Source organism: Salmo salar, chromosome ssa17, assembly GCF_905237065.1.
Source record: "Salmo salar chromosome ssa17, Ssal_v3.1, whole genome shotgun sequence".
NCBI lineage: Eukaryota > Metazoa > Chordata > Actinopteri > Salmoniformes > Salmonidae > Salmo > Salmo salar.
In genome coordinates, this window is record NC_059458.1 from 27,983,155 (window position 1) to 28,003,069 (window position 19,915).

Consider the following 19,915-nt stretch of genomic DNA (forward strand, 5'->3'; position numbering starts at 1 on the left):
AAATATTTTGTTTTCTAATAGCTGTACACATATTTACTCTGTTGGGGAAAACATACTTACTGATATGATGTTATTTTGGTGTCTTTTGGGGGCTACTGCCATCCGAGGCCCTTACATCAGTATTCTATGACTCAATTAAAATTTGGCAGAAATACAGGCCATTTTGACCTGTTACTTAGTTGTTAAAACTACTTGGAGTTGGAGGAGGGGTGAGACGCTCGCTCATCCTCTCTCATCTGTGAGACTCAGAGCATGTGATGAACAACCGACTTCTTCAGGTCATTCGCCTATGTGTTGCCTCAAATCCAGGGAATTAACAACTGACCTCACAGCTGTCTGCTCTGCGCTGGGCGTAAAGGTAATTCATGTTATTAATATGCTAAATAAAACATGATAGTTTTTGTAGCATACGTCATTTAATTTCCATGCAATGTATTTTTCTTTAGAAAAGTAAGTACAAGAAAATGTATAAACATGAATTAGAAAATCTATTTAGATGCTGCTTTTTAAATCAATCTGGTGATATATTCTGGTTGACTAGACTGACCGCTGGCTGCACTCACAGTAAAACAATGTTAAGATGAGTGGTCAGTCTAGTCAACCAGGCTAATCTGGTCCACCCTGTGGAGTAAGTGGACATTTAGCAGTGGTGTCAATGTATCCTTATGTTGTGTTGGCTTGTGTACATGGGTGATAAACCTTCAGGATTCTCACTAGTTCTGGTTACTTTATAGAAGCCATATTCTTACTAGTTTTGGTTACTTTACAGAAGCCATATTCTTACTAGTTTTGGTTACTTTACAGGGACCATATTCTCAGTAGTTTTGGTTACTTTACAGAAGCCATATTCTTACTAGTTTTGGTTACTTTACAGGGACCATATTCTCAGTAGTTTTGGTTACTTTACAGAAGCCATATTCTTACTAGTTTTGGTTACTTTACAGGGACCATATTCTCAGTAGTTTTGGTTACTTTACAGGGACCATATTCTCAGTAGTTTTGGTTACTTTAGAGGGACCATATTCTCACTAGTTTTGGCTACTTTACAGGGACCATATTCTCACTAGTTTTGGTTACTTTACAGGGACCATATTCTAACTAGTTTTGGCTACTTTACAGGGACCATATTCTCACTAGTTTTGGTTACTTTACAGGGACCATATTCTCACAAGTTTTGGTTACTTTACAGGGACCATATTCTCACAAGTTCTGGCTACTTTACAGGGACCATATTCTCACTAGTTTTGGTTACTTTACAGGGACCATATTCTCACAAGTTTTGGTTACTTTACAGGGACCATATTCTCACAAGTTTTGGTTACTTTACAGGGACCATATTCTCACTAGTTTTGGTTACTTTACAGGGACCATATTCTCACAAGTTTTGGTTACTTTACAGGGACCATATTCTCACTAGTTTTGGTTACTTTACAGGGACCATCTCTGTGTTGCTGTAGAGTACTGGTTCATATTCTCCATTACCATGGACCTGACCGCGCTTTCAGACGACGAGGCCAAGCACGTCTGGGAGGTCATACAGAGAGACTTCACCCTCAGGAAGATAGAAGAAGAGAGACTGGGGTGGGTCACTTTTCAATAAGGTTCAATGTCATATTTCAGAGGTTTAGTGAGAAAATATTAAATTGAATCAATGTTGAAGGGTGGAAGGCTTGGATGCGTTTTTCAATAGCATATCTGACATAACAAACTCCTTGTCTGTATGTGACATATATAATCATGAAGTCTTACGCTGACAGCATTTAGGACTCTACAACAATGGATATTTATTGTCTGTATTTTATCTGAATGCCAACACTATAGATTCCATATGAGTCGATCACACTGAGGTCCTCAGCAATCTATATATTAGCCATATGTTTTCCACAGTGTGTGTGTGTGTGTGTGTGTGTGTGTGTGTTCAGGCTTCAGGAATGTAAGTGTGAAACAGGCCTGCTGTTGTGAGTCAGCTCATCACAGTGATCATGGATAAGTCACAAGGCCCGTTCTGCCTGTACTGTGTCCCAGGGAAAACAAGTTGCCAGGAGGCCTATTCTCTCTGGGACACAAAGACTCCTCTGTCTGTCTTCCTCATCTTGTCATACTCTTAAAGGAAAATAGACTTCCTGTCAGACATCACTTTATTTTATTCACAAACTGTCAGAAGGACATTGTGTAAAATGTTCTCTAAGTTATGTAATGTAGTCCCTGCTGAAACTGACCAGAACAGAATGGTACATTATAAGTGTGATTCTGCACGCATGATTCCACAGAGCCAGTCTTAAACTGATTTATTATAATCCATGGAGTTAACAGGGACTTAATGTTATCTTCTTAATGCTATATACTAATCTACTGTATACTGATTTAATGCTATATACTAATCTACTGTATACTGATTTAATGTTATATACTAATCTACTGTATAATGATTTAATGCTATATACTAATCTACTGTATAATGATTTCATGCTTTTTTTGTTCGTTTATTTCCGTTGTTTGTAACTTATTTCTTTACTTCTTTTGCACATAATGTTGCCGCTACCGTCTCTAATGACCGAAAATAACTTCTAGACATTAGGACTGTGATTACTCACCACGGACTGGCAGAATCATTTTTTCCCTTTCACAACTCTGACGAGCCCGACGTGAAGGATATATTGCTTCCTCGGGAACAGGCCCCGATCCCCGTGATCTGCGTGAAGAGGAGGCGGAGAAAAAGGGGCCAAAGGGCGGGCTGCTTTCTGGGAAATCGAAGGCGATCGAATAAACTCCCACTTCCCTCCATTCTGCTAGCAAATGCTCAATCCGTGGAGAATAAAATCGACGAGCAACACGGAAGATTAAACTACCAACGGGATATTAAAAACTATAACATCTTATGCTTCACGGAGTCGTGGCTGAACGACGACAATATCAACATACAGCTGGCTGGTTATACGATGTACCGGCAGGATAGAACAGAGGCGTCTGGTAAGACAAGGGGCGGCGGACTATGTATTTTTGTAAATAACAGCTGGTGCATGATATCTAAGGAAGTCTTGAGCTATTGCTCGCCTGAGGTAGAGTATCTCATGATAAGCTGTAGACCACACTACCTACCGAGAGAGTTTTCATCTGTATTCTTTGTAGCTGTTTACATACCACCACAGTCAGAGGCGGGCACTAAGACAGCATTGAATGAGCTGTATTCCGCCATAAGCAGCTGGGACTTTAATGCAGGGAAACTTAAATCTGTTTTACCAAATTTCTATCAGCATGTTAAATGTGCAACCAGAGGAAAAATAACAAAAGAGTGGTCAGATGAAGCAGTTGCTAAGCTACAGGACTGTTTTGCTAGCATAGACTGGAATATGTTCCGGGATTCCTCAGAGGGCATTGAGGAGTACACCACATCAGACATTGGCTCATCAATAAGTGCATCGATGACTTCGTCCCCACAGTGACTGTACGTACATACACCAACCAGAAGCTATGGATTTCAGGCAGCATCCACACTGAGCTAAAGGCTAGAACTGGCGTTTTCAAGGAGCGGGACTCTAACCCGGAAGCTTATAAGAAATCCCGCTATGCCCTCTGACGAACCATCAAACAGGAAAAACATCAATACAACATGTAATACCAACATGTTTTAAGCAGACCACCATAGTGCCTGTGCCCAAGAACACTAAGGTAACCTGCCTAAATGACTACCAATCCGTAACACTCACGTCTGTAGCCATGAAGTGCTTTGAAAGGCTGGTCATGGCTCACATCAACACCATCATCCCAGAAACCCTAGCCCCACCCTAATTTGCATACCGACCCAACAGATCCACAAATGATGCAATCTCTACTGCACTCCACACTGCCCTTTCCCACCTGGACATAAGGAACACCTATGTGAGAATGCTATTCATTGACTACAGCTCAGCACTCAACACCATAGTGCCCTCAAAGCTCATCAATAAGGTAAGAACCCTGGGACTAAACACCTCCTTCTGCAACTGGATCCTGGACTTCCTGATGGGCCGCCCCCAGGTGGTAAGGGTAGGTAACAACACATCCACCACGTTCACTCATGACTGCACGGCCAGGCACAACTCCAACACCATCATTAAATTTGCCGATGACACAACAGTGGTAGGCCTGATCACCGACAACGACAAGGCAGCCTATAGTGAGGAGGTCAGAGACCAGGCTGTGTGGTGACAGGACAGCAACCTCTCCCTCAACGTGATCAAGACAAAGGAGATGATTGTGGACTACAGGAAAAAGAGGACAGAGCATTCTCATCGATGGGGCTGTATTGGAGCAGGTTGAGAGCTTCAAGTTCCTTGGTGTCCACATCACCAACAAACTAACATGGTCCAAGCACACCAAGACAGTCGTAAAGAGAGCACGACAAAACCTATTCCCCCTCAGGAGACTGAACAGATTTGGCATGGGTCCTCAGATCCTCAAAAGGTTCTAAAGCTGCACCATCGAGAGCATCCGGACTGGTTGTATCACTGCCTGGTATGGCAACTGCTCAGCCTCCGCCGCAAGGCACTACAGAGGGTAGTGCAAACGGCCCAGTACATCACTGGGAACAAGCTTCCTGCCATCCAGGACCACTATACCAGGTGGTGTCAGAGGAAGGCCCAAAAATTGTCAAAGACTTCAGCCACCCTAGTCATAGACTGTTCTCTCTGCTACCACATGGCAAGCAGTACCGGAGCACCAAGTCTAGGTCCAAGAGGCCTCTAAACAGCTTCTACCCCCAAGTCATAAGACTCCTGAACATCTAGTCAAATGGCTACCCAAACTATTTGCATTGCCCCCCCTCTTTACACCACTGCTACTCTCTATTGTCATCTATGCAGTCACTTTATTAACTCTACCTACATGTACATACTACCTCAACTAACCAATGCCCCCGCACATTGACTCTGTATCGGTACCCCCCTGTATATAGTCTCGCTATTGTTGTTTTACTGCTGCTCTTTAATTACTTGTTACTTTTATCTCTTATTCTTATCCGTATTTTTTTGAAACTGCATTGTTAGTTAGGGGCTCGTAAGTAAGCCCCTAACCAACAATACCTGTTTTATTCGGTGCATGTGACTAATACAATTTTATTTGATTTGATATATACTTATCTACTGTATAATGATTTCATGCTTTATACTAATCTACCGTATAATGATTTCATCACTTCTCTATGCTCTCCCCTCCCCTCTCCTCTCCTCTCCTCTCCTCTCCTCTCCTCTCCTCTCCTCTCCTCTCCTCTCCTCTCCTCTCCTCTCTCCTCTCTCCTCTCTCCTCTCTCCTCTCTCCTCTCTCCTCTCTCCTCTCTCCTCTCTCCTCTCTCCTCTCTCCTCTCTCCTCTCCTCTCTCCTCTCCTCTCCTCTCCTCTCCTCTCCTCTCCTCTCCTCTCCTCTCCTCTCCTCTCCTCTCCTCTCCTCTCCTCTAGGGACCTAAAGACTAAGATCGAGAAGGAGGACACTAAGATTGAGCTGCTGGGTACTCAGACCACCCTGGTAGACTCTCACTGTATCCGCTGTCTGCAGCCCTTCAAGTTCCTGGTCAACAGTAAGCGTCAGTGCATAGACTGTAAGATGTACACCTGCAAGGCATGCAGCCGCTACAACAAGAAGGATCACGGCTGGGTGTGCGACCCCTGTCGTATGACAAGGTGGGGGCCCGTGGGTGTCAAGGTCTCCTGAACACACAGCATTAAGAGATTCTCCTGAACACATTGTAATAACAGATGGGTTTGGAAACATTTGCAATCGTGTTTGACTGACCAGGTCTTGAACCAAGATCGTCTGTGTCATTATGAAGCTTCAGGCAGTCAGAGAAGAGAGCCAACTCATAGAAGGCTAGTAATAATATATAGTCATAGTAGGGCCAATTCTTAGAAGGCTAGTAATAATATATAGTTAGAGAAGAGGGCCAACTCTTAGAAGGCTAGTAATAATATATTGTCATAGTAGGACCAACTCTTAGAAGGCTAGTAATAATATATAGATAGAGAAGAGGGCCAACTCTTAGAAGGCTGGTAATAATATATAGTGAGAGAAGAGGCCAACTCTTAGAAGGCTAGTAATAATATATAGTTATAGTAGGGCCAACTCTTACAAGGCCAGTAATAATATATAGTTAGAGATGAGGGCCAACTCTTAGATGGCTAGTGATAATATATAGTTGTAGTAGGGCCAACTCTTAGAAGGCAAGTAATAATATATAGTCAGAGAAGAGGGCCAACTCTTAGAAGGCTAGTAATAATATATAGTTATAGTAGGGCCAACTCTTAGAAGGCTAGTAATAATATAAAGTTAGAGAAGAGGGCCAAATCTTAGAAGGCTAGTAATAATATATAGTTAGAGAAGAGGGCCAACTCTTAGAAGGCTAGCAATAATATATAGTTATAGTAGGGCCAACTCTTAGAAGGCTAGTAATAATATATAGTTAGAGAAGAGGGCCAACTCTTAGAACGCTAGTAATAATCTATAGTTAAGTAGGGCCAACTCTTAGAAGGCTAGTAATAATATATAGTTAGAGAAGAGGGCCAACTCGTAGAAGGCTAGTAATAATATATAGTTATAGTAGGGCCAACTCTTACAAGGCTAGTAGTAATATATAGTTAGAGAAGAGGGCCAACTCTTAGAACGCTAGTAATAATCTATAGTTAAGTAGGGCCAACTCTTAGAAGGCTAGTAATAATATATAGTCAGAGAAGAAGGCCAACTCTTAGAAGGCTAGTAATAATATATAGTCAGAGAAGAAGGCCAACTCTTAGAAGGCTAGTGATAATATATAGTTATAATAGGGCCAACTCTTAGAAGGCTAGTAATAATATATAGTCAGAGAAAAGGGCCAACTCTTAGAAGGCTAGTAATAATATATAGTCAGAGAAGAGGGACAACTCTTAGAAGGCCAGTAATAATATAAAGTTAGAGAAGAGGGCCAACTCTTAGAAGGCTAGTAATAATATATAGTTATAGTAGGGCCAACGCTTAGAAGGCTAGTAATAATATATAGTTATAGTAGGGCCAACTCTTAGAAGGCTAGTAATAATATATAGTCAGAGAAGATGGCCAACTCTTAGAAGGCTAGTAATAATATATAGTTATAGTAGGGCCAACTCTTAGAAGGCTAGTAATAATATAAAGTTAGAGAAGAGGCCAACTCTTAGAAGGCTAGTAATAATATATAGTTAGAGAAGAGGGCCAACTCTTAGAAGGCTAGTAATAATATATAGTTATAGTAGGGCCAACTCTTAGAAGGCTAGTAATAATATATAGTTAGAGAAGAGGGCCAACTCTTAGAAGGCGAGTGATAATATATAGTTATAGTAGGGCCAACTCTTAGAAGGCTAGTAATAATATATAGTCAGAGAAGAGGGCCAACTCTTAGAAGGCTAGTAATAATATATAGTCAGAGAAGAGGGCCAACTCTTAGAAGGCTAGTAATAATATATAGTCAGAGAAGAGGGCCAACTCTTAGAAGGCTAGTAATAATATAAAGGTAGAGAAGAGGCCAACTCTTAGAAGGCTAGTAATAATATATAGTTAGAGAAGAGGGCCAACTCTTAGAAGGCTAGTAATAATATATAGTTATAGTAGGGCCAGCTCTTAGAAGGCAAGTAATAATATATAGTTAGAGAAGAGGGCCAACTCTTAGAAGGCTAGTAATAATATATAGTTAGAGAAGAGGCCAACTCTTAGAAGGCTAGTAATAATATATAGTTAGAGAAGAGGGCCAACTCTTAGAAGGCTAGTAATAATATATAGTTAGAGAAGAGGGCCAACTCTTAGAAGGCTAGTAATAATATATAGTTAGAGAAGAGGCCAACTCTTAGAAGGCTAGTAATAATATATAGTCAGAGAAAAGGGCCAACTCTTAGAAGGCTAGTAATAATATATAGTTAGAGAAGAGGGCCAACTCTTAGAAGGCTAGTGATAATATATAGTTATAGTAGGGCCAACTCTTAGAAGGCTAGTAATAATATATAGTCAGAGAAGAGGGCCAACTCTTAGAAGGCTAGTAATAATATATAGTCAGAGAAGAGGGCCAACTCTTAGAAGGCTAGTAATAATATATAGTCATAGTAGGGCCAACTCTTAGAAGGCTAGTAATAATATATAGTTAGAGAAGAGGGCCAACTCTTAGAAGGCTAGTAATAATATATAGTTATAGTAGGGCCAACTCTTAGAAGGCAAGTAATAATATATAGTTAGAGAAGAGGGCCAACTCTTAGAAGGCTAGTAATAATATATAGTTAGAGAAGAGGCCAACTCTTAGAAGGCTAGTAATAATATATAGTTATAGTAGGGCCAACTCTTACAAGGCTAGTAGTAATATATAGTTAGAGAAGAGGGCCAACTCTTAGAACGCTAGTAATAATATATAGTTATAGTAGGGCGAACTCTTAGAAGGCTAGTAATAATATAAAGTTAGAGAAGAGGCCAACTCTTAGAAGGCTAGTAATAATATATAGTTAGAGAAGAGGGCCAACTCTTAGAAGGCTAGTAATAATATATAGTTATAGTAGGGCCAACTCTTAGAAGGCAAGTAATAATATATAGTTAGAGAAGAGGCCAACTCTTAGAAGGCTAGTAATAATATATAGTTATAGTAGGGCCAACTCTTACAAGGCTAGTAGTAATATATAGTTAGAGAAGAGGGCCAACTCTTAGAAGGCTAGTAATAATATATAGTTATAGTAGGGCCAACTCTTAGAAGGCAAGTAATAATATATAGTTAGAGAAGAGGCCAACTCTTAGAAGGCTAGTAATAATATATAGTTATAGTAGGGCCAACTCTTACAAGGCCAGTAATAATATATAGTTAGAGAAGAGGGCCAACTCTTAGATGGCTAGTGATAATATATAGTTAAGTAGGGCCAACTCTTAGAAGGCTAGTAATAATATATAGTTATAGTAGGGCCAACTCTTACAAGGCCAGTAATAATATATAGTTAGAGAAGAGGGCCAACTCTTAGATGGCTAGTGATAATATATAGTTGTAGTAGGGCCAACTCTTAGAAGGCTAGTAATAATATATAGTTATAGTAGGGCAAACTCTTAGAAGGCTAGTAATAATATATTGTCACAGAAGAGGGTCAAGAGTCCTGTTCAGGTGACATAGTCAGGAAACTCAAGCTCTATGGGATTCATATACATTCCATTGATGATGGGGTTCATATTGAGACTGGAGTGAATCTCCAGCTCTATGGGGTTCATGATGAGACTGGAGTGACTCTCCTAGCTCTATGGGGTTCATGATGAGACTGGAGTGACTCTCCTAGCTCTATGGCGTTCATATTGAGACTAGAGTGACTCTCCTAGTTCTATGGGGTTCATATTGAGACTGGAGTGACTCTCCTAGCTCTATGGGGTTCATATCGAGACTGGAATGACTCTCCTAGCTCTATGGGGTTCATATTGAGACTGGAGTGACTCTGCTAGCTCTATGGGGTTCATATTGAGACTGGAGTGACTCTCCTAGCTCTATGGGGTTCATATTGAGACTAGAGTGACTCTCCTAGTTCTATGGGGTTCATATTGAGACTGGAGTGACTCTGCTAGCTCTATGAGGTTCATATTGAGACTGGAGTGACTCTCCTAGCTCTATGGGGTTCATATTGAGACTGGAGTGACTCTCCTAGCTCTAAGGGATTCATATTGAGACTGGAGTGACTCACCTAGCTCTATGGGGTTCATATTGAGACTGGAGTGACTCTGATAGCTCTATGGGGTTCATATTGAGACTGGAGTGACTCTCCTAGCTCTAAGGGGTTCATATTGAGACTGGAGTGACTCTGCTAGCTCTATGAGGTTCATATTGAGACTGGAGTGACTCTCCTAGCTCTATGGGGTTCATATTGAGACTGGAGTGACTCTCCTAGCTATAAGGGATTCATAATGAGACTGGAGTGACTCACCTAGCTCTATGGGGTTCATATTGAGACTGGAGTGACTCTGATAGCTCTATGGGGTTCATATTGAGACTGGAGTGACTCTCCTAGCTCTAAGGGATTCATATTGAGACTGGAATGACTCTGATAGCTCTAAGGGGTTCATATTGAGACTGGAGTGACTCTCCTAGCTCTAAGGGGTTCATATTGAGACTGAAGTGACTCTCCTAGCTCTATGGGGTTCATATTGAGACTGAAGTGACTCTTGTGTTTACCTTGCAGGGTCCTGAAAATCGGAACGGTGGGATGGTACCATGACAACGTGCGCACCCGTTTCAAGCGTTTCGGCAGTGCGAAGGTGATGAAGTCTCTTTACAAGCGACTCAACGGAGAGGGTGGGTTCTTTTTGTTTGATTATTGATTCGTTGTGCATACTTCTAAATGTAAGCACATGTTACAGTTGTGGTTGTTGTTGAGACGCGTCCAAGTGTCACATTTTGGTCACCAAATGATCAGGAGTGTGACACATGGCTGGCTGTAATGAAGAGTCACATGGTAGGGCCTGTACTTGACACCGGGGTGACATGCCCATGCTATGATGACAAATTGTCACCCCTGGCAGCTGGTGGGAGGAGCTATAGGAGGACGGGTTCATTGTAAATGGAATGGTATCAAACACATCAAACATACGGAAACCACACGTTTGACTCCGTTCCATTGATTCCGTTCCACTGATTCCATTCCAGCCATTACAATGAGCCTGTCCTCCTATAGCTCCTCCCACCAGCCTCCACTAATGGTCACATGTAGCGTTCTTGCCATGTCCTGACCATAGTAAGTGGTTATTTTCTATGGTAGAGTAGGTCAGGGCGTGACGGGGTGTTTTGTGTTTTTCTATGTTTTGTATTTCTATGTTTAAGTTCTAGTTTTTCTATTTTGATGTTGTGTTTTTTGGGTTGATCTCCAATTGGAGGCAGCTGGTCCTCGTTGTCTCTAATTGGAGATCATATTTAAGTAGGGGTTTTTCTTCCTGGGGTTTGTGGGTTATTATATTTTGAATAGTGTTTGTTTCTCTCTGCGTCACGGTTTGTTGTTTTGTCATTTCAGTTATTTATGTATTGCAAAGTTTCACGGATTAAATAAAATGTGGAACTACAACCACGCTGCACTTTGGTCTGCTCCTTTCGACAGCCGTGTCAGAATAACCTACCACAAAAGGACCAAGCAGCGTGGAAAGGAATGGACCTGGGAGGAAGTTCTGGACGGCAAGGGATCCTGGACATGGGAGGAGATCCAGGCTGGATGGGATCGCCTCCCATGGGAACAGGTGGAGGCAGTGAGAGCAGAGCGGCGACGAGAGGAGGAACTAGCCCGGCAACAAGGCAAGCACAAGAGGCAGCCCCCAATTTTTTTTTTGGGGGGGGCACACGGGGAGATTGGCAGAGTCAGGTTGGAGACCTGAGCCAACTCCCCGTGCTTACTGTGGGGGGCGAGTGATCGAGCAAGCACAATGTTATGCTGAGATAGGCACTGTGTCGCCAGTGCGCAGCTACAGCCCTGTGCGGTCGGTGCAAGCTCCTCACAGGTGCCGTGCTAGAGTTGGCATTCAGCCAGGAAAGAGTATGCCTGCTCAGCGTTCCTGGTCTCCGGTGCGTCTTCTCGGCCCAGGTTATCTTGCGCCAGCTCTACGCAAGGTACCCCCAGTTCACCAACACAAACCTGTGCGACCTGTCACAACGCCTCACGCTTGTCGGGCTACGGAGGTTATCCAGCCAGGACGGGTTGTGCCAGCCATAAGCTCCAGACCTTCAGTGCGTCTCCACGGCCCAGTATATCCTGTGCCTGCTCCGCGCACCCGGCCTCCAGCGACGTTCCCTAGTCCAGAACTCTCAGCGACGTTCTCTAGTCCGGTGAGACCTATTCCAGCTCCACAAAAGAAGCCTCCAGTGATGATCTATGGTCTGAAGCCTGTAGGGATGATCCATGGCACGAAGCCTCCAGTGATGATCCATGGCCCGGAGCCTGTAGGGATGATCCATGGCACGAAGCCTCCAGTGATGATCCATGGCCCGGAGCCTGTAGGGATGATCCATAGCACGAAGCCTCCAGAGATAATCCATGGCCCGGAGTCTGTAGGGATAATCCATGGCAAGAAGCCTGTAGGGATGATCCATGGCCCGGAGCCTGTAGAGATGATCCATGGCACGAATCCTCCAGTGATAATCCATGGCCCGGAGCCTCCAGTGATGATCCATGACACAAAGCCTCCAGTGATGATCCATGGCGCGGAACCTGTAGTTGATGATCCATGGCACAGAGCCTGCAGCGACGGTCCCCAGTCCAGAATCTCCTGAGACGGTCTCCAGTCCAGAGCCTCCAGCGACGCTCCCCAGTCCGGAGCCTCCAGCGACGCTCCCCAGTCCGGAGCCTCCAGCGACGCTCCCCAGTCCGGAGCCTCCAGCAACGCTCTCCAGTCCGGAGCCTCCAGTGACGGTCCCTAGTACGAAACCTCCAGCGACGGCCTGCAGCCCAGAGTCTTCAGCGACGGCCTGCAGCCCAGAGTCTTCAGCGATGGCCTGCAGCCCAGAGTCTTCAGCTGCGGCCTGCAGCCCAGAGTCTTCAGCGGCAGCCTGCAGCCCAGAACCTCCAGCGGCGGCCTGCAGCCCAGAACCTCCAGCGGCGGCCTGCAGCCCAGAACCTCCAGCAATGATCTACAGTCCGGTTCTTTCGACGACGATCCACGGTCCGGTGGTAATAAAGCAGAAGGATCAGTGGGTGGGGCGGGGATTACGCCACTAACCGGAGCCGCCTCCTCTGCTGGAGGTTAAGGTTATGTGGACTGCATTTGAGCAGCCATAAACAGGAGTTGCCCACACTACCCTCCCTTTTGTTTGTTATTGTTTAGTAGCATTCGGAGTCTACTGTCACGTCCTGACCATAGTAAGAGGTTATTTTCTATGGTAGAGTAGGTAAGGGTGTGACAGGGGGTGTTTTGTGTTTTTCTATGTTTTGTATTTCTATGTTTAAGTTCTAGTTTTTCTATTTCAATGTTGTTTTTTTGGGGGTAGATCTCCAATTGGAGACAGCTGGTCCTCGTTGTCTCTAATTGGAGATCATATTTAGGTAGGGGTTTTCTTCCTGGGGTTTGTGGGTTATTATATTTTGAGTAGTGTTTGGTTCTCTCTGCGTCACGGTTTGTTGTTTTGTCATTTCAGTTATTTATGTATTGCAAAGTTTCACGGATTAAATAAAATGTGGAACCACAACCACGCTGCACTTTGGTCCCCTCTCTACGACAGCTGTGACAGTTCTAGAACTGGGAACAGTGTTCTAGAACTGAGTGGCTGTTGTATGTTCTGTATTCTAACAATCCTATTGACCCAGACCTCATAGGACAAAGAGATGATTTGAAGTACAGTACCAGTCAAAAGTTTGGACACAACTACTCATTCAAGGGTTTTTCTTTATTTGACTATTTTCTACATTGTAGAATAATAGTGAAGACATCACAACTATGAAATAATCTGGAATCATGTAGTAACCAAAAAAGTGTTAAACAAATCAAAATATATTTTAGATTCTTGCCTTGATGACAGCTTTGCACACTCTTGGCATTCTCTCAACCAGCTTCACCTGGAATGCTTTTCCAACAGTCTTGAAAGAGTTCCCACATATGCTGAGCACTTGTTGGCTGCTTTCCTTCACTCTTAGGTCCAACTCATCCCAAACCATTTCAATTCGGTTGAGGTCAGGTGATTGTGGAGGCCAGGTCATCTCATGCAGCACTCCATCACTCTCCTTCTTGGTCAAATAGCCCTTACACAGCCTGGAGGTGTGTTTTGGGTCATTGTCCCGTTGAAAAACAAATGATAGTGTGACTAAGGGCAAACCAGATGGGATGGCGTATCGCTGCAGAATGCTGTGGTAGCTATGCTGGTTAAGTGTGCCTTGAATTACATATAAATCCCTGACAGTGTCACCAGCAAAGCACCCCCATGCCATCACACCTCCTCCATGCTTCACGTTGGGAACTACACATGCGGAGATCATCCGTACACCTACTCTGCGTCTCACAAAGACACGCCAATTGGAACCAAAAATCTCAAATTTGGACTCATCAGACCAAATGACATATTTCCAATGGTCTAATGTTCATTGCTCGTGTTTCTTGGCCCAAGCAAGTCTCTTCTTCTTATTGGTGTCCTTTAGTAGTGGTTTCTTTGCAGCAATTCGACCATGAAGGCCTGATTCACGCAGTCTCCTCTGAACAGTTGATGTTGAGATGTCTCTGTTACTTGAACTCTGTGAAGCATTTATTTGGGATGCAATCCGAGGTGCAGTTACCTCTAATGAACTTATCCTCTGCAGCAGAAGTAACTCTGGGTCTTCCATTCCTGTGGCGGTCCTCATGAGAGACAGTTTCATCATAGCGCTTGATGGTTTTTGTGACAACACTTGAAGAAAACTTCAAAGTCCTTGAAATTTTCCGGATTGACTGACCTTCATGTCCTAAAGTAATGATGTCCTGTCGTTTCTCTTTGCTTATTTGAGCTGTTATTTCCACAATATGGACTTGGTCTTTTACCAAATAAGGCTATCTTCTGTATACCACCCCTACCTTGTCACAACACAACTGATTGTCTCAAACGCATTAAGAAGGAAAAGAATTCCACAAATTAACTTTTAACAAGGAACACCTGTTAATTGAAATGCATTCCAGGTGACTACTTCATGAAGCTGCTTGAGAGAATGCCAAGAGTGTGCAAAGCTGTCATCAAGGCAAAGGGTGGCTACTTTAAGAATGATTGGTGGTTACTACATGATTCCATATGTGTTATTTTATAGTTTTGTTGTCTTCACTATAAAAAACCTTGGAATGAGTAGGTGACTGATACTGTCTATATAATTATTAGTAACTTAATATCACTTCTCTCTGTCTTCACAGGCACCCGTCGTGACAGTGACACACAAAGCATGCCCGATTTCCGCAGTAAGTATAGATGAAGGTAATTGGGAATATTATATAAATATTTCAACATATCTGAACACTGCTTAACCCCGTGGTGCTTTTGCATATCATAGCAGAGTTGACAACACCAGCATAAGCACTATGATATGCAAATGTAACACGGGGTTACACAATTTGAGAAGAAAAAAAAGTCACCCCTTCTCCCTCTCTCCCCTGTAGATGATAGGTACAATGGTCATGATGAGGACTATGCAGAAGCAGAAGCTCAGCGATACAAAATGGTAAACAGTTTCTCCTCTCAATATCGTTCTCGAGAAACTGGATATCATATCCCAGACTCTCTACTTCTCTTTATGTCTCCATCCCGTTGTTTTGTCAGATGCGAAAGAACAAGCGTCTGCTCTCTGTTCATCCCATGGACTTGGATGTGGACATAGAAGAGTATTTTCCACCCCACTCTCGCACTCACTCTCGTCGTCAATCCTACCAGGTAGACAGACAAAACGGTTCTGGTTTCTACTAGCCAAAAGTAGTGCATTGTGGGAATAGGGGGTTATTTGAGATTGTGATGGTTATGTCACCTCTGTACAGCAGATCCAGGAGGAGCGAGGCGGTGGTCACCGTGGTGACATGGAGTACATGGATTCCATGCAGCAACAACAACACCGCATGAACCGTAGGAAGAGTCTGGATAGGTACAACATGCGCCCTGGTAAGCAACACGCACACACACTCCCACACACACAAATTCAATCAGAGCTGGTTAGTTTACAATGTAATGGCATGACAAAACTACAACATCAGTAATCTCACGCCAAACTGACATTTTGTAATATAACCTGAGCTAAAGCGATGGTCCTCAGACGATGGGCAGTATGGGATGGTGCGTGCCCGCTCCATGTCAAAGATCAGCTCCTCTATGAACCGCCAGCACTATGTGGACACGTCAGAGGAGGAGGAGGGAGGGAGCAAGACCATGTACCAGACCAACTATCGCCGACGCCCTTCCTACAGCCGAGTTGGCTCTCACGAGAACATGCAGCTCCCAACACAGCCACCGGTAGGGTGTGTGTGTGTGTGTGTGTGTGTGTGTGTGTGTGTGTGTGTGTGTGTGTGTGTGTGTGTGTGTGTGTGTGTGTGTGTGTGTGTGTGTGTGTGTGTGTGTGTGTGTGTGTGTGTGTGAAAGAGAGCGTGAAATAGAGTTGAAACAGAGATGAGACAGATGACGTCTGTATACACTATTAAACTACCCTGACATGAGACAGGTGACGTCTCTCTACACTATTAAACTACCCTGACATGAGACAGGTGACGTCTCTCTACACTATTAAACTACCCTGACATGAGACAGATGACGTCTCTCTACACTATTAAACTACCCTGACATGAGACAGATGACGTCTCTCTACACTATTAAACTACCCTGACATGAGACAGATGACGTCTCTCTACACTATTAAACTACCCTGACATGAGACAGATGACGTCTCTCTACACTATGAAACTACCCTGACATGAGACAGATGACGTCTCTCTACACTATTAAACTACCCTGACATGAGACAGGTGACGTCTCTACACTATTAAACTACCCTGACATGAGACAGATGACGTCTCTCTACACTATTAAACTACCCTGACATGAGACAGGTGACGTCTCTCTACACTATTAAACTACCCTGACATGAGACGTCTCTCTACACTATTAAACTACCCTGACATGAGACAGATGACGTCTCTACACTAATAAACTACCCTGAAATGAGACAGGTGACGTCTCTCTACACTATTAAACTACCCTGACATGAGACAGATGACGTCTCTATACACTATTAAACTACCCTGACCGAGACAGATGACGTCTCTTTACACTATTAAACTACCCTGACATGAGACAGATGACGTCTCTATACACTAGCAAACTACCCTGACATGAGACAGATGACGTCTCTCTACACTATTAAACTACCCTGACATGAGACAGGTGACGTCTCTCTACACTATTAAACTACCCTGACATGAGACGTCTCGCTACACTATTAAACTACCCTGACATGAGACAGGTGACGTCTCTCTACACTATTAAACTACCCTGACATGAGACAGGTGACGTCTCTCTACACTATTAAACTACCCTGACATGAGACGTCTCTCTACACTATTAAACTACCCTGACATGAGACAGGTGACGTCTCTACACTATTAAACTACCCTGACATGAGACAGATGACGTCTCTCTACACTATTAAACTACCCTGACATGAGACAGGTGACGTCTCTCTACACTATTAAACTACCCTGACATGAGACGTCTCTCTACACTATTAAACTACCCTGACATGAGACAGATGACGTCTCTACACTAATAAACTACCCTGAAATGAGACAGGTGACGTCTCTCTACACTATTAAACTACCCTGACATGAGACAGATGACGTCTCTATACACTATTAAACTACCCTGACCGAGACAGATGACGTCTCTTTACACTATTAAACGACCCTGACATGAGACAGATGACGTCTCTATACACTAGCAAACTACCCTGACATGAGACAGATGACGTCTCTCTACACTATTAAACTACCCTGACATGAGACAGGTGACGTCTCTCTACACTATTAAACTACCCTGACATGAGACGTCTCGCTACACTATTAAACTACCCTGACATGAGACAGGTGACGTCTCTCTACACTATTAAACTACCCTGACATGAGACAGGTGACGTCTCTCTACACTATTAAACTACCCTGACATGAGACAGGTGACGTCTCTCTACACTATTAAACTACCCTGACATGAGACAGGTGACGTCTCTCTACACTATTAAACTACCCTGACATGAGACAGATGACGTCTCTCTACACTATTAAACTACCCTGACATGAGACAGATGACGTCTCTCTACACTATTAAACTACCCTGACATGAGACAGATGACGTCTCTCTACACTATTAAACTACCCTGACATGAGACAGATGACGTCTCTCTACACTATTAAACTACCCTGACATGAGACAGATGACGTCTCTCTACACTATTAAACTACCCTGACATGAGACAGGTGACGTCTCTACACTATTAAACTACCGTGACATGAGACAGGTGACGTCTCTCTACACTATTAAACTACCCTGACATGAGACAGGTGACGTCTGTATACACTATTAAACTACTTTGACATGAGACAGATGACATCTCTCTACACTATTAAACTACCCTGACATGAGACAGATGACGTCTCTATACACTATTAAACTACCCTGACATGAGACAGATGACGTCTCTATACACTATTAAACTACCCTGACATGAGACAGGTGACGTCTCTCTACACTATTAAACTACCCTGACATTAGACAGGTGACGTCTCTCTACACTATTAAACTACCCTGACATGAGACAGGTGACGTCTCTCTACACTATTAAACTACCCTGACATGAGACAGATGACGTCTCTCTACACTATTAAACTACCCTGACATGAGACAGATGACGTCTCTATACACTATTAAACTATCCTGACATGAGAAAGGTGATGTCTCTATACACTATTAAACTATCCTGACATGAGACAGGTGACGTCTCTCTACACTATTAAACTACCCTGACATGAGACAGGTGACGTCTCTCTACACTATTAAACTACCCTGACGTGAGACAGGTGACGTCTCTCTACACTATTAAACTACCCTGACGTGAGACAGGTGACGTCTCTCTACACTATTAAACTACCCTGACATGAGACAGGTGACGTCTCTCTACACTATTAAACTACCCTGACAGGAGACAGATGACGTCTCTCTACACTATTAAACTACCCTGACATGAGACAGATGACGTCTCTCTACACTATTAAACTACCCTGACATGAGACAGATGACGTCTCTATACACTATTAAACTACCCTGACATGAGACAGCTGATGTCTCTCTACACTATTAAACTACCCTGACATGAGACAGGTGACGTCTTTCTACACTATTAAACTACCCTGACATGAGACAGGTGACATCTCTATACTATTAAACTACCCTGACATGAGACAGGTGACGTCTCTCTACACTATTAAAGTACCCTGACATGAGACGTCTCTCTACACTATTAAACTACCCTGACATGAGACAGGTGACGTCTCTCTACACTACTAAACTACCCTGACATGAGACAGATGACGTCTCTCTACACTATTAAACTACCCTGACATGAGACAGGTGACGTCTCTCTACACTATTAAACTACCCTGACATGAGACAGATGACGTCTCTCTACACTATTAAACTACCCTGACATGAGACAGATGACGTCTCTCTACACTATTAAACTACCCTGACATGAGACAGATGACGTCTCTCTACACTATTAAACTACCCTGACATGAGACAGATGACGTCTCTCTACACTATTAAACTACCCTGACAGAGACAGATGACGTCACTCTACACTATTAAACTACCCTGACATGAGACAGATGACGTCTGTATACACTATTAAACTACTCTGACATGAGACAGATGACGTCTCTCTACACTATTAAACTACCCTGACATGAGACAGATGACGTCTCTCTACACTATTAAACTACCCTGACATGAGACAGATGACGTCTCTACACTAATAAACTACCCTGACATGAGACAGGTGACGTCTCTCTACACTATTAAACTACCCTGACATGAGACAGATGACGTCTCTCTACACTATTAAACTACCCTGACATGAGACAGATGACGTCTCTATACACTATTAAACTACCCTGACCGAGACAGATGACGTCTCTTTACACTATTAAACTACCCTGACATGAGACAGATGACGTCTCTATACACTATTAAACTACCCTGACATGAGACAGATGACGTCTCTCTACACTATTAAACTACCCTGACATGAGACAGATGACGTCTCTCTACACTATTAAACTACCCTGACATGAGACAGGTGACGTCTCTACACTAATAAACTACCCTGCCATGAGACAGGTGACGTCTCTCTACACTATTAAACTACCCTGACATGAGACAGATGACGTCTCTCTACACTATTAAACTACCCTGACAT

General features: G+C 43.3%; 1 protein-coding gene across 1 annotated transcript in view; it reads left to right on the plus strand.

Annotated features, from left to right (window-relative positions):
- Window positions 1-246: 246 nt before the first annotated feature.
- Window positions 247-19,915, plus strand: part of LOC106561270 (melanophilin) — a 101,510-nt gene continuing 81,841 nt past the window's right edge. Inside the window, exons 1-9 of the mRNA XM_045699315.1 lie at window positions 247-358; window positions 1,435-1,581; window positions 5,432-5,653; window positions 10,163-10,275; window positions 14,826-14,870; window positions 15,069-15,130; window positions 15,229-15,339; window positions 15,441-15,561; window positions 15,713-15,909. Of these exons, the coding sequence (XP_045555271.1) occupies window positions 1,484-1,581; window positions 5,432-5,653; window positions 10,163-10,275; window positions 14,826-14,870; window positions 15,069-15,130; window positions 15,229-15,339; window positions 15,441-15,561; window positions 15,713-15,909 (969 nt within the window). The 5' untranslated portion in view covers window positions 247-358; window positions 1,435-1,483. The remainder of the gene's footprint in view (window positions 359-1,434; window positions 1,582-5,431; window positions 5,654-10,162; window positions 10,276-14,825; window positions 14,871-15,068; window positions 15,131-15,228; window positions 15,340-15,440; window positions 15,562-15,712; window positions 15,910-19,915) is intronic.